We start from the raw sequence: 12,652 nt of genomic DNA on the forward strand, positions 1-12,652 counted from the left end.
CCGGATTGTCATTTTATTCCAAGATCAAATGAATATTGTTTTGCTCCGTTGTTGCGGGGACACTAGTAGGTGCGAGGCCGGGGGCCGGGGGCCGGTGCCTACACAGCCTGTTTGGTAATCCGGCACTGCACGCTCAGAATGTTGGTAACGGGGATACACAATGGGGGTCATTCCGAGTTGATCGCTGCTGTTTTTCGCAGCGCAGTGAACAGGTTACTACTGCGCATGGGTATGCACCGCAATGCGCACGTGCGTTGTACAGGTACAAAGCGGATCGGTGCTGGGCGATGGATTTAACGAAGAATCCATTCACACAGCCGATCGCAAGGATAGTGACAGGAAGAAGGCGTTTCTGGGTGGCAACTGACCGTGGGAGTGTTTGGAAAAACGCAGGCGTGTCTAGGAGTTTTGCAGAGCGGGTGTCTGACGTCAATTTCGGCCCCGGACAGGCTGAAGTGATCGCAGCGGCTGAGTAAGTCCTGGGCTACTAAGAAACTGCACAAAACTTTTTTGTCTCGCTCAGCTGCACAAGCGATCGCACACTTGCGAAGTGAAAATACACTCCCCCGTGGGCGGCGACTATCTGATCACAGCGCTGCAAAAAATAGCTAGCGAGCAATCAACTCAGAATGACCCCCAATAAGCACCTCTCAGACGTTCAGGATGTGTCTCAGAAAAGTAAAAAAACAAATATGTAAATTAGATCTGACATTGGTATAATTTCCATCTGTTCAGTGATTTCCTCAGCTCTGCGTCCCGCACACACTGACAATGTTCTTACCACTAGATCGCACTGAGAGCAATGTGTCTTATTCTGGCAGAGTGTCTGCAGTGAGATGAGGCCCCACGCGCTGGCTTTCCTCTGCGTCTTCCTCTTGGTGCCCTTCCAGGGAACTCATGGCCAGGAGGAGGAGGAAGAGGGCTATGAGTATTTTTTGGAAATACCTACAGAAGAGGAAAATGATGAAATCTTTGAGGCGATGCCAACACCGACAGCCCTGCAGTGCCCCAAGGATTGCACCTGCACCCAGGAGGGGGTGGTGGACTGTGCTGGAGTGGATTTGAGGGAGTTTCCCACCGACCTCCCGGAATTTACAAACCAACTCTCTCTGCAGGTTGGAAGCAGTTTGTATAAGAACACTGATGTTTTTGTCATTTACCAAAGTATAAAGAGTGTAATCTGCCATTTGTAGTTTTATTTTCGCAAATGCAATACAGGACATGAATTGGAGGTCAAGATAAGGGGGTTGGGAGGGACTGGGCAGATTGTAGACAAAGATGGAGCTGCTGAGAGGAACTGTGTGGATTGTACGCTCCCAGATTTGAGAGGGACAGAACTAACCGTAGGCCAAGATGGATGCCTGTGAGGAACTGAGCAGATTGTAGGCCAAGACTGGGCAGATTATAATACAAATTGGGGGCTGTGAGGGACTGGATGGATTGTAGTCTAACATGGGTAGCTGGGTGAGATAAGGGTTAGTGTAGGCCAAGATGGATGCCTGTGAGGGACTGAGCAGATTGTAGGCCAAGACTGGGCAGATTATAATACAAATTGGGGGCTGTGAGGGACTGGATGGATTGTAGTCTAACATGGGTAGCTGGGTGAGATAAGGGTTAGTGTAGGCCAAGATGGATGCCAGGGAGGGACTGTGCACCTTGTAGCTGAGACTGGGTTATGGGAGGGACTGTGCACATTGTAGCTGAGACTGGGTTATGGGAGGGACTGTGCACATTGTAGGCTGAGATGGGGTCTAGGAGGGACTGTGCACATTGTAGGCTGAGATGGGGTCTAGGAGGGACTGTGCACATTGTAGCTGAGATAGGATTCTGGGAGGGACTGTGCACATTGTAGCTGAGACAGGGTTATGGGAGGGACTGTGCACATTGTAGGCTGAGACGGGGTCTAGGAGGGACTGTGCACATTGTAGGCTGAGATGGGGTGGGGGGGTCTGGATGGATTGTAGTCTAACATGAGTAGCTGGGTGAGATAAGGGTTAGTGTAGGCCAAGATGGATGCCTGGGACGGACTGTGCACTCTGTAGGCTGAGATAGGGTTCTGGGAGGGACTGTGCACATTGTAGCTGAGACAGGGTTATGGGAGGGACTGTGCACATTGTAGGCTGAGATGGGGTCTAGGAGGGACTGCACATTGTAGGCTAAGATGGGGTCTAGGAGGGACTGTGCACATTGTAGCTGAGATAGGATTCTGGGGGGGGACTGTGCACATTGTAGCTGAGACAGGGTTATGGGAGGAACTGTGCACATTGTAGGCTGAGATGGGGTCTAGGAGGGACTGTGCGCATTGTAGGCTGAGATGGGGTCTAGGAGGGACTGTGCACATTGTAGCTGAGACAGGGTTATGGGAGGGACTGTGCACATTGTAGGCTGAGATGGGGTCTAGGAGGGACTGTGCACATTGTAGGCTGAGATGGGGTCTAGGAGGGACTGTGCACATTGTAGGCTGAGATAGGGTTCTGGGGGGACTGTGCACATTGTAGCTGAGACAGGGTTATGGGAGGGACTGTGCACATTGTAGGCTGAGATGGGGTCTAGGAGGGACTGTGCATATTGTAGGCTGAGATAGGGTTCTGGGAGGGACTGGGTGGATTGTAGGCTGAGATTGGGGTCTAGAAGGGACTGTGCATATTGTGGGCTGAGATAGGGTTCTGGGAGGGACTGTGCACATTGCTGGTTGAGATAGGGTTCTGGGGGGACTGTGCACATTGTAGCTGAGACAGGGTTATGGGAGGGACTGTGCACATTGTAGGCTGAGATGGGGTCTAGGAGGGACTGTGCATATTGTAGGCTGAGATAGGGTTCTGGGAGGGACTGGGTGGATTGTAGGCTGAGATTGGGATCTGGGAAGGACTGGGTGGATTGTACACCCAGATTGGGGTCTAGGAGGGACTATGCACATTTTGGGCTGAGATAGGGTTCTGGGAGGGACTGTGCACATTGCTGGTTGAGGTAGGGTTCTGGGAGGGACTGTGCACATTGAGGCAGCTCCATGCTAGGTGCATGAAAACTCTGCACATATCACACTATTCTCCATCTCTATGATCAGCCTCAGTCATGGGGCAGTGCACTCACCCTCTCGTGTAACTTCTATAGAATAACCAGATAGAAGATATTCCACCAGAAGACCTGACAAGACTTTACAGACTGGAGACCCTCAACCTGCAGAACAACCGTCTGACTACAAGAGGTGAGAGCAGTAACTATGAAATGCCGAGAGATAAATGACTTAAGGGGACATTTACTAAGCAGTGATAAGAGCGGAGAAGTGAGTCAGTGGAGAAGTTGCTCCATCAACCAATCAGCAGCTCTGTATAATTTTAAAGTATGCGAATTATGGATGTTACTACAGTGCTGATTGGTTGCCATGGGCAACTTCTCCAGTGGCTCACTTCTCCGCTCTTATCACTGCTTAGTAAATGTTCCCCTCAGATGGGAATAAATGCTGAGTTTCCATTCTATATTATGTAGACAAAAGTGATTGTCCATTGATAGCAGATAGATCAGCGAGACGTAGGGTCACCACGTGCGACGATTACTGCAGACTCCCTTCTAGGCAAACTGTCCATGAGTTTCTGGGTAACAGCAGGAGGTATGTTTTGCCATTCCGCCTTAAGTACAGTGACCAACTGTGTCACTGAAGAAGGTCGAGTCGGCCTAGAATGCACCCATCGCTCCTAATCATCCCAGAGATCTGGACTCTGAGCTGGCCAGTCCATCTGGGTTACTGAATTTTCTGTATACCAGTCCAGCATTGCCCTGGAAACATGACATCGTGCAGCCTACAATGTTTACCTTCAAACCCCGGTTAGTCGCTTCCAGCAAAGCCGTTTCATTAGCAGATGTTCTAATCACAGCAGCACACAATCTCTCTGCTGCGGGGAGGAGGGGGTTAGGGTTAGGCTGTGAGGAGGGGGTTAGGCTGTGAGGAGGGGGTTAGGGTTAGGCTGTGAGGAGGGGGTTAGGGTTAGGCTGCATCCTGGGGGTTAAGGTTAGGCTGTGAGGAGGGGGTTAGGGTTAGGCTGTGAGGAGGGGGTTAGGGTTAGGCTGCGAGGAGGGGGTTAGGGTTAGGCTGCGAGGAGGGGGTTAGGGTTAGGCTGCGAGGAGGGGGTTAGGGTTAGGCTGCATCCTGGGGGTTAAGGTTAGGCTGTGAGGAGGGGGTTAGGGTTAGGCTGCGAGGAGGGGGTTAGGGTTAGGCTGCGAGGAGGGGGTTAGGGTTAGGCTGCGAGGAGGGGGTTAGGGTTATGGTGCGAGGAGGGGGTTAGGGTTAGGCTGCGAGGAGGGGGTTAGGGTTAGGCTGTGAGGAGGGGGTTAGGGTTAGGCTGCGAGGAGGGGGTTAGGGTTAGGCTGCGAGGAGGGGGTTAGGGTTAGGCTGCGAGGAGGGGGTTAGGGTTAGGCTGTGAGGAGGGGGTTAGGGTTAGGCTGCGAGGAGGGGGTTAGGGTTAGGCTGTGAGGAGGGGGTTAGGGTTAGGCTGCGAGGAGGGGGTTAGGGTTAGGCTGCGAGGAGGGGGTTAGGGTTAGGCTGCGAGGAGGGGGTTAGGCTGTGAGGAGGGGGTTAGGGTTAGGCTGCGAGGAGGGGGTTAGGGTTAGGCTGCGAGGAGGGGGTTAGGGTTAGGCTGCGAGGAGGGGGTTAGGGTTAGGCTGCGAGGAGGGGGTTAGGGTTAGGCTGCGAGGAGGGGGTTAGGGTTAGGCTACATCCTGGGGGTTAAGGTTAGGCTATGAGGAGGGGGGGGTTAGGTTTATGCACCTCTGGGGGATAGTTAGGGTTAGGCTGCGGGTAGGGAAGGTTAGGCGGGTGGGGAGAGGGGAGAACACCCCTTACTCACCCCTGTCAGTGTTTTCACCAGCGGGATCCCGGCATCTGTATTTGGAACGCTGGGATCACATGCGCCAGGATTACATACTGATTCCGTAAATACAGTACATTTCCTGGTGCTACAGTACTGAGAAAGAGATGAACGTAGAAGATGCCCTCCTCCATATGTACATATATGTGTCCTCACCATGGCCAGTATTTACTAAAAATCCGAGTTTGTCCGATTTGTGTTTTCTCTAACGTCCTAAGTGGATGCTGGGGACTCCGTAAGGACCATGGGGATTAGCGGCTCCGCAGGAGACTGGGCACATCTAAAGAAAGCTTTAGGACTAGCTGGTGTGCACTGGCTCCTCCCCCTATGACCCTCCTCCAAGCCTCAGTTAGATTTCTGTGCCCGAACGAGAAGGGTGCACACTAGGTGGCTCTCCTGAGCTGCTTAGTGAAAAGTTAGTTTTAGGTTTTTTATTTTCAGTGAGTCCTGCTGGCAACAGGCTCACTGCATCGAGGGACTTAGGGGAGAAGAAGCGAACTCACCTGCGTGCAGAGTGGATTGGGCTTCTTAGGCTACTGGACATTAGCTCCAGAGGGACGATCACAGGCCCAGCCTGGATGGGTCCCAGAGCCGCGCCGCCGGCCCCCTTACAGAGCCAGAAGCCTGAAGAGATCCGGAAAATCGGCGGCAGAAGACGTCCTGTCTTCAAAAAGGTAGCGCACAGCACCGCAGCTGTGCGCCATTGCTCTCAGCACACTTCACACTCCGGTCACTGAGGGTGCAGGGCGCTGGGTGGGGGCGCCCTGAGACGCAATAAAAATACCTTAAATGGCAAAAGATGCATCACATATAGCTCCTGGGCTATATGGATGCATTTAACCCATGCCAAAAATACACAAAAAACGGGAGATAAGGCCGCCGATAAGGGGGCGGAGCCTATCTCCTCAGCACACTGGCGCCATTTTCCCTCACAGCTTCGTTGGAGGGAAGCTCCCTGTCTCTACCCTGCAGTCACTACACTACAGAAAGAGTTAAATAAAGAGAGGGGGGCACTAATTAGGCGCAGTATAAACAATACAGCAGCTATAAGGGGAAAAACACTTATATAAGGTTATCCCTGTATATATATAGCGCTCTGGTGTGTGCTGGCAAACTCTCCCTCTGTCTCCCCAAAGGGCTAGTGGGGTCCTGTCCTCTATCAGAGCATTCCCTGTGTGTGTGCTGTATGTCGGTACGTTGGTGTCGACATGTATGAGGAGAAAAATGATGTGGAGACGGAGCAGATTGCCTGTAATAGTGATGTCACCCCCTAGGGGGTCGACACCTGAGTGGATGAACTGTTGGAAGAATGACGTGACAGTGTCAGCTCTGTATAAAAGACAGTGGTTGACATGAGACAGCCGGCTACTCAGCTTGTGCCTGTCCAGACGTCTCATAGGCCGTCAGGGGCTCTAAAGCGCCCGTTACCTCAGATGGCAGATATAGACACCGACACGGATACTGACTCCAGTGTCGACAGTGAAGAGACAAATGTGACTTCCAGTAGGGCCACACGTTACATGATTGAGGCAATGAAAAATGTTTTACACATTTCTGATAATACGAGTACCACCAAAAAGGGGTATTATGTTCGGTGAGGAAAAACTACCTGTAGTTTTCCTGAATCTGAGAAATTAAATGAGGTGTGTGATGATGCGTGGGTTTCCCCCGATAACAACTGATAAAAATGTTATTGGCATTATATCCTTTCCCGCCAGAGGTTAGGGTGCGTTGGGAAACACCCCCTAGGGGGGATAAAGCGCTCACACGCTGGTAAGAACAAGGGCTCTACCCTCTCTGGAGATGGCCGCCCTTAAGGATCCTGCTGATAGAAAGCAGGAGGATATCCTAAAATGTATTACACACATACTGGTGTTATACTGCGACCAGCAATCGCCTCAGCCTGGATGTGCAGTGCTGGGTTGGCGTGGTCGGATTCCCTGACTGAAAATATTGATACCCTAGATAGGGACAGTATATTATTGCCTATAGAGCATTTAAAGATGCATTTCTATATATGCGTGATGCACAGTGGAATATTTGCCGACTGGCATCAAGTCTAAGTACGTTGTCCATTTCTACCAGTAGAGGGTTATGGACACGTCAGTGGTCAGGTGATGCGTATTCCAAACGGCATTTGGAAATATTGCCTTATTAAGGGGAGGAGTTATTTGGGGTCGGTCTTTCAGACCTGGTGGCCACGGCAACAGCTGGGAAATCCACGTTTGTACCCCAGGTCGCCTCTCATCATGAGAAGACGCCGTATTATCAGGCGCAGTCTTTTCGTGGACAAGCGGGCAAAAGGTTCCTCTTTTCTGCCCCGTGACAGAGGGAGAGGAAAAAGGCTGCAGAAATCAGCCAGTTCCCAGGAACAGAAACCCTCTCCCGCCTCTGCCAAGCCCTCAGTATGACGCTGGGGCTTTACAAGCAGAATCAGGCACGGTGGGGGGCCCGTCTCAATGAATTTCAGCGCGCAGTGGGCTCACTCGCAAGTAGACCCCTGGATCCTTCAGGTGATACTCAGGGGTACAAATTAGAATTCGAGACGTCTCCCCCTCGCCGTTTCCTAAAGTCGGCTTTACCAATGTCTCCTTCTGACAGGGAGATAGTTTTGGAAGCCATTCACAAGCTGTATTCCCAGCAGGTGATAATCAAGGTACCCCTCCTGCAACAGGGAACGGGGTATTATTCCACACTGTTGTGGTACCAAAGCCGGACGGCTTGGTGAGACCGATTATAAATCTAAAATCTTTGAACACTTACATACAGAGGTTCAAATTCAAGATTGAGTCACTTAGAGCAGTGATTGCGAACCTGGAAGAAGGGGACTACATGATGTCTCGGGACATCAAGGATGCTTACCTTCATGTAAAAAATGTACCCTTCTCATCAAGGGTACCTCAGGTTTATGGTACAGAACTGTCACTATCAGTTCAGATGCTGCCGTATGGATGGTCCACGGCACCCCGGGTCTTTACCAAGGTAATGGCCGAAATGATGATATTCTTTCGAAGGAAGGGAATATTAGTTATCCCTTACTTGGACGATTCCCTGATAAGGGTAAGATCCAGGGAACAGTTGGAGGTCGGTGTAGCACTATCTCAGGTAGTGTTGCGGCAGCACGATTGGATTCTCAATATTCCAAAATCGCAGCTGGTTCCGACGACTTGTCTTCTGTTCCTAGGGATGATCCTGGACACAGTCCAGAAAAAGGTGTTTCTCCCGGAGGAGAAAGCCAGGGAGTTATCCGAGATAGTCAGGAACCTCCTAAAACCGAGCCAAGTCTCAGTGCATCAATGCACAAGGGTTCTGGGTATAATGGTGGCTTCCTACGAAGCAATCCCATTCGGCAGATTCCACGCAAGAACTTTCCAGTGGGACCTGCTGGACAAATGGTCCGGGTCGCATCTTCAGATGCATCAGCGGATAACCCTGTCACCAAGGACAAGGGTGTCCCTCCTGTGGTGGTTGCAGAGTGCTCATCTTCTAGAGGGCCGCAGATTCGGCATTCAGGACTGGGTCCTGGTGACCACGGATGCCAGCCTGCGAGGCTGGGGAGCAGTCACACAGGGAAGGAATATCCAGGGCTTATAGTCTAGCCTGGAGACGTCACTTCACAAAAATATCCTAAAGCTAAGGGCCATTTACAATGCTCTAAGCTTAGCAAGACCTCTGCTTCAAGGTCAGCCGGTGTTGATCCAGTCGGACAACATCACGGCAGTCACCCACGTAAACAAACAAGGGTGGCACAAGAAGCAGGAGCAATGGCAGAAGCTGCAAGGATTTTTCGCTGGGCGGAAAACCATGTGATAGCACTGTCAGCAGTATTCATTCCGGGAGTGGACAACTGGGAAGTAGACTTCCTCAACACGACCTCCACCCGGGAGAGTGGGGACTTCACCCAGAAGTCTTCCACATGATTATAAACCGTTGGGAAAAACTCGACAGGTATTGCGCCAGGTCAAGGGACCCTCAGGCAATAGCTGTAGACGCTCTGGTAACACCGTGGGTGTACCAGTCAGTGTATGTGTTCCCTCCTCTACCTCTCATACCCAAGGTACTGAGATTGATAAGATGGAGAGGAGTAAGCACTATATTCGTGGCTCCGGATTGGCCAAGTAGGAATTGGTAACCGGAACTTCAAGAGATGCTCACGGAGGATCCGTGGCCTCTACCTCTAAGAAGGGACCTGCTCCAGCATGGACCCTGTCTGTTCCAAGACTTACCGCGGCTGCGTTTGACGGCATGGCGGTTGAACGCCGGATCCTGAAGGAAAAAAGGCATTCCGGATGAAGTCATCCCTATCCTGATCAAAGCCAGGAAGGATGTAACCGCAAAACATTATCACCGCATTTGGCGAAAATATGTTGCGTGGTGCGAGGCCAGTAAGGCCCGACGGAGGAAATTCAACTGGGTCGATTCCTACATTTCCTGAAAACAGGAGTGTCTATGGGCCTGAAATTGGGGTCCATTAAGGTTCAAATTTCGGCCCTGTCAATTTTCTTCCAAAAAGAACTAGCTTCAGTCCCTGAAGTTCAGACGTTTGTAAAAGGGGTACTGCATATACAGCCTCCTTTTGTGCCTCCAGTGGCACTTTGGGATCTCAATATAGGTTTTGGTTTCCAAAAGTCACATTGGGTTGAACCACTTAAATCTGTGGAGTTAAAATATCTCACATGGAAAGTGGTCATGCTGTTGGCCCTGGCCGGGGACAGGCGCGTGTCAGAATTGGCGGCTTTATCCTGTAAAAGCCCTTATCTGATTTTCCATTCGGACAGGGGGAATTGAGGACTCATCCTCAGTTTCTCCCTAAGGTGGTTTCAGCGTTTCACCTGAACCAACCTATTGTGGTGCCTGCGGCTACTAGGGACTTGGAGGACTCCAAGTTGCTAGATGTTGTCAGGGCCCTGAAAATATCCAGGACGGCTGGAGTCAGGAAAACTGACTCGCTGTTTATCCTGTATGCACCCAACAAGCTGGGTGCTCCTGCTTCTAAGCAGACTATTGCTCGTTGGATTTGTAGTACAATTCAGCTTGCACATTCTGTGGCAGGCCTGCCACAGCCAAAAAATCTGTAAATGCCCACTCCACAAGGAAGGTGGGCTCATCTTGGGCAGTTGCCCGAGGGGTCTCGGCTTTACAACTTTGCCGAGCAGCTACTTGGTCAGGAGCAAATACGTTTGTAAAATTCTACAAAATTGATACCCTGGCTGAGGAGGACCTGGAGTTTCTCTCAATTGGTGCTGCAGAGTCATCCGCACTCTCCCGCCCGTTTGGGAGCTTTGGTATAATCCCCATGGTCCTTACGGAGTCCCCAGCATCCACTTAGGACGTTAGAGAAAATAAGAATTTACTTACCGATAATTCTATTTCTCATAGTCCGTAGTGGATGCTGGGCGTCCATCCCAAGTGCGGATTGTCTGCAATACTGGTACATAGTTATTGTTACCAAAAAGATCGGGTTATTGCTGTAGTGAGCCATCTTTTCTAGAGGCTCCTCTGTTATCATGCTGTTAACTGGGTTCAGATCACAAGTTATACGGTGTGATAGGTGTGGCTGGTATGAGTCTTACCCGGGATTCAAGATCCTTCCTTATTGTGTACACTCGTCCGGGCACAGTATCCTAACTGAGGCTTGGAGGAGGGTCATAGGGGGAGGAGCCAGTGCACACCAGCTAGTCCTAAAGCTTTCTTTAGATGTGCCCAGTCTCCTGCGGAGCCGCTAATCCCCATGGTCCTTACGGAGTCCCCAGCATCCACTACGGACTATGAGAAATAGAATTATCGGTAAGTAAATTCTTATTTTTTTTTCTAAGTCCCAATCCGGGAATTCACTAAGCACCAATCTCGGCAGTGTTTGGACTATTCGTAATGGTTTGAATGACAACGTTCAGAAATACGAATGAATAGACCATCGGTCAAACACGGCTGTTATTTCATAGAATACGGGCATTCACTATTCATTCGTATTTGGGTGTTAGTTTCTGAGTGCTCCAGTGCGGGTCTGTTTTTTTTCGATTCGTTAAAAAAAGCAGCAAAAAAATAGACCTGCTTTTTCCAGTCGAGTTTGGATAACCATGCACGGATCAGTGAGATCTGTGCATGGTTATCTATGGGAAAGGGTCTGTTTAGTGTAAAATCAGAAAAAAAAATTGTGTGGGGTCCCCCCTCCTAAGCACAACCAGCCTCGGGCTCTTTGAGCCGGTCCTGGTTGAAAAAATATGGGGGGAAAAATGACAGGGGTTCCCCCATATTGAATCAACCAGCACCGGGCTCTGCGCCTGGTCCTGGTTCCAAAAATACGGGGGACAAAAAGCGTAGGGGTCCCCGGTATTTTTGAAACCAGCACCGGGCTCCACTAGCCAGGTACATAATGCCACAGCCGGGGGACACTTTTATACTGGTCTCTGCAGCCCTGGCATTACATACCCAACTAGTCACCCCTGGCCGTGGTACCCTAGAGGAGTGGGAACCCCTTAAATCAAGGGGTCCCCCCCTCCAGCCACCCAAGGGCCAGGGGTGAAGCCCGAGGCTGTCCCCCCCCATCCAAGGGCGGCGGATGGGGGGCTGATAGCCTTGTGAAAAAATGTGACTATTGTTTTTAGTAGCAGTACTACAAGTCCCAGCAAGCCTCCCCCGCAAGCTGGTACTTGGAGAACCACAAGTACCAGCATGCGGTGGAAACCCGGGCCCGCTGGTACCTGTAGTACTACTACTAAAAAAATACCCCAAAAAAAAACAGGACACACACACCGTGACAGTATAAGTTTATTACATACATACACACCTCCATACACACATACTTACCTATGTTCCCACGAGGCTCGGTCCTCTTCTCCATGTAGAATCCTTGGGGTACCTGTGAAAAAAATTATACTCACATAATCCAGTGAAGAATCAGACCTTTGTATAATCCACGTACTTGGCAAAATAATAAAACGGAAACCCGACCACGCACTGAAAGGGGCCCCATGTTTACACATGGGACCCCTTTCCCCGACTGCCAGGACCCCCCCTGACTCCTGTCAAAGAGGGTTCCTTCAGCCAATCAGGGAGCGCCACGTCGTGGCACTCTCCTGATTGGCTGTGTGCTCCTGTAGTGTCTGTCAGGCTGCACACGGCACAGATACAATGTAGCGCCTATGCGCTCCATTGTATCCAATGGTGGGAACTTTGCGGTCAGCGGTTGACCGAAAGTAACCTCACCGCTGACCGCAAAGTTCCCACCATTGGCTACAATGGAGCGCATAGGCGCTACATTGTATCTGTGCCGTGTGCTGCCTGACAGACACTACAGGAGCACACAGCCAATCAGGAGAGTGCCACGACGTGGCGCTCCCTGATTGGCTGAAGGGACCCTCTTTGACAGGAGTCAGGGGGGGTCCTGGCAGTCGGGGAAAGGGATCCCATGTGTAAACATGGGACCCCTTTCAGTGCGTGGTCGGGTTTCCGTTTTATTATTTTGCCAAGTACGTGGATTATACAAAGCTCTGATTCTACACTGGATTATGTGAGTATAATTTTTTTCACAGGTACCCCAAGGATTCTACATGGAGAAGAGGACCGACCCTCGTGGGAACATAGGTAAGTATGTATGTATGTATGGAGGTGTGAATGTATGTAATGAACTTATACTTTCACGGTGTGTGTGTCCTGTTTTTTTTGGGGTATTTTTTTAGTAGTAGTACTACAGGTACCAGCGGGCCCGGGTTTCCACCGCATGCTGGTACTTGTGGCTCTCCAAGTACCAGCTTGCGGGGGAGGCTTGCTGGGATTTTGTAGTACTGCTA

General features: G+C 50.7%; 1 protein-coding gene across 2 annotated transcripts in view; it reads left to right on the forward strand.

Moving 5' to 3' along the window:
- Positions 1-12,652, forward strand: part of PODN (podocan) — a 213,581-nt gene that overhangs the window by 11,446 nt on the left and 189,483 nt on the right. Inside the window, exons 2-3 of one of the 2 annotated variants that reach the window (XM_063938900.1) lie at positions 788-1,115; positions 3,112-3,205. In XM_063938900.1, the coding sequence (XP_063794970.1) occupies positions 837-1,115; positions 3,112-3,205 (373 nt within the window). In that variant the 5' untranslated portion in view covers positions 788-836. The remainder of the gene's footprint in view (positions 1-787; positions 1,116-3,111; positions 3,206-12,652) is intronic. The other variant, XM_063938899.1, reaches the window with a different exon arrangement.

Source organism: Pseudophryne corroboree, chromosome 9 (genome assembly GCF_028390025.1).
Source record: "Pseudophryne corroboree isolate aPseCor3 chromosome 9, aPseCor3.hap2, whole genome shotgun sequence".
NCBI lineage: Eukaryota > Metazoa > Chordata > Amphibia > Anura > Myobatrachidae > Pseudophryne > Pseudophryne corroboree.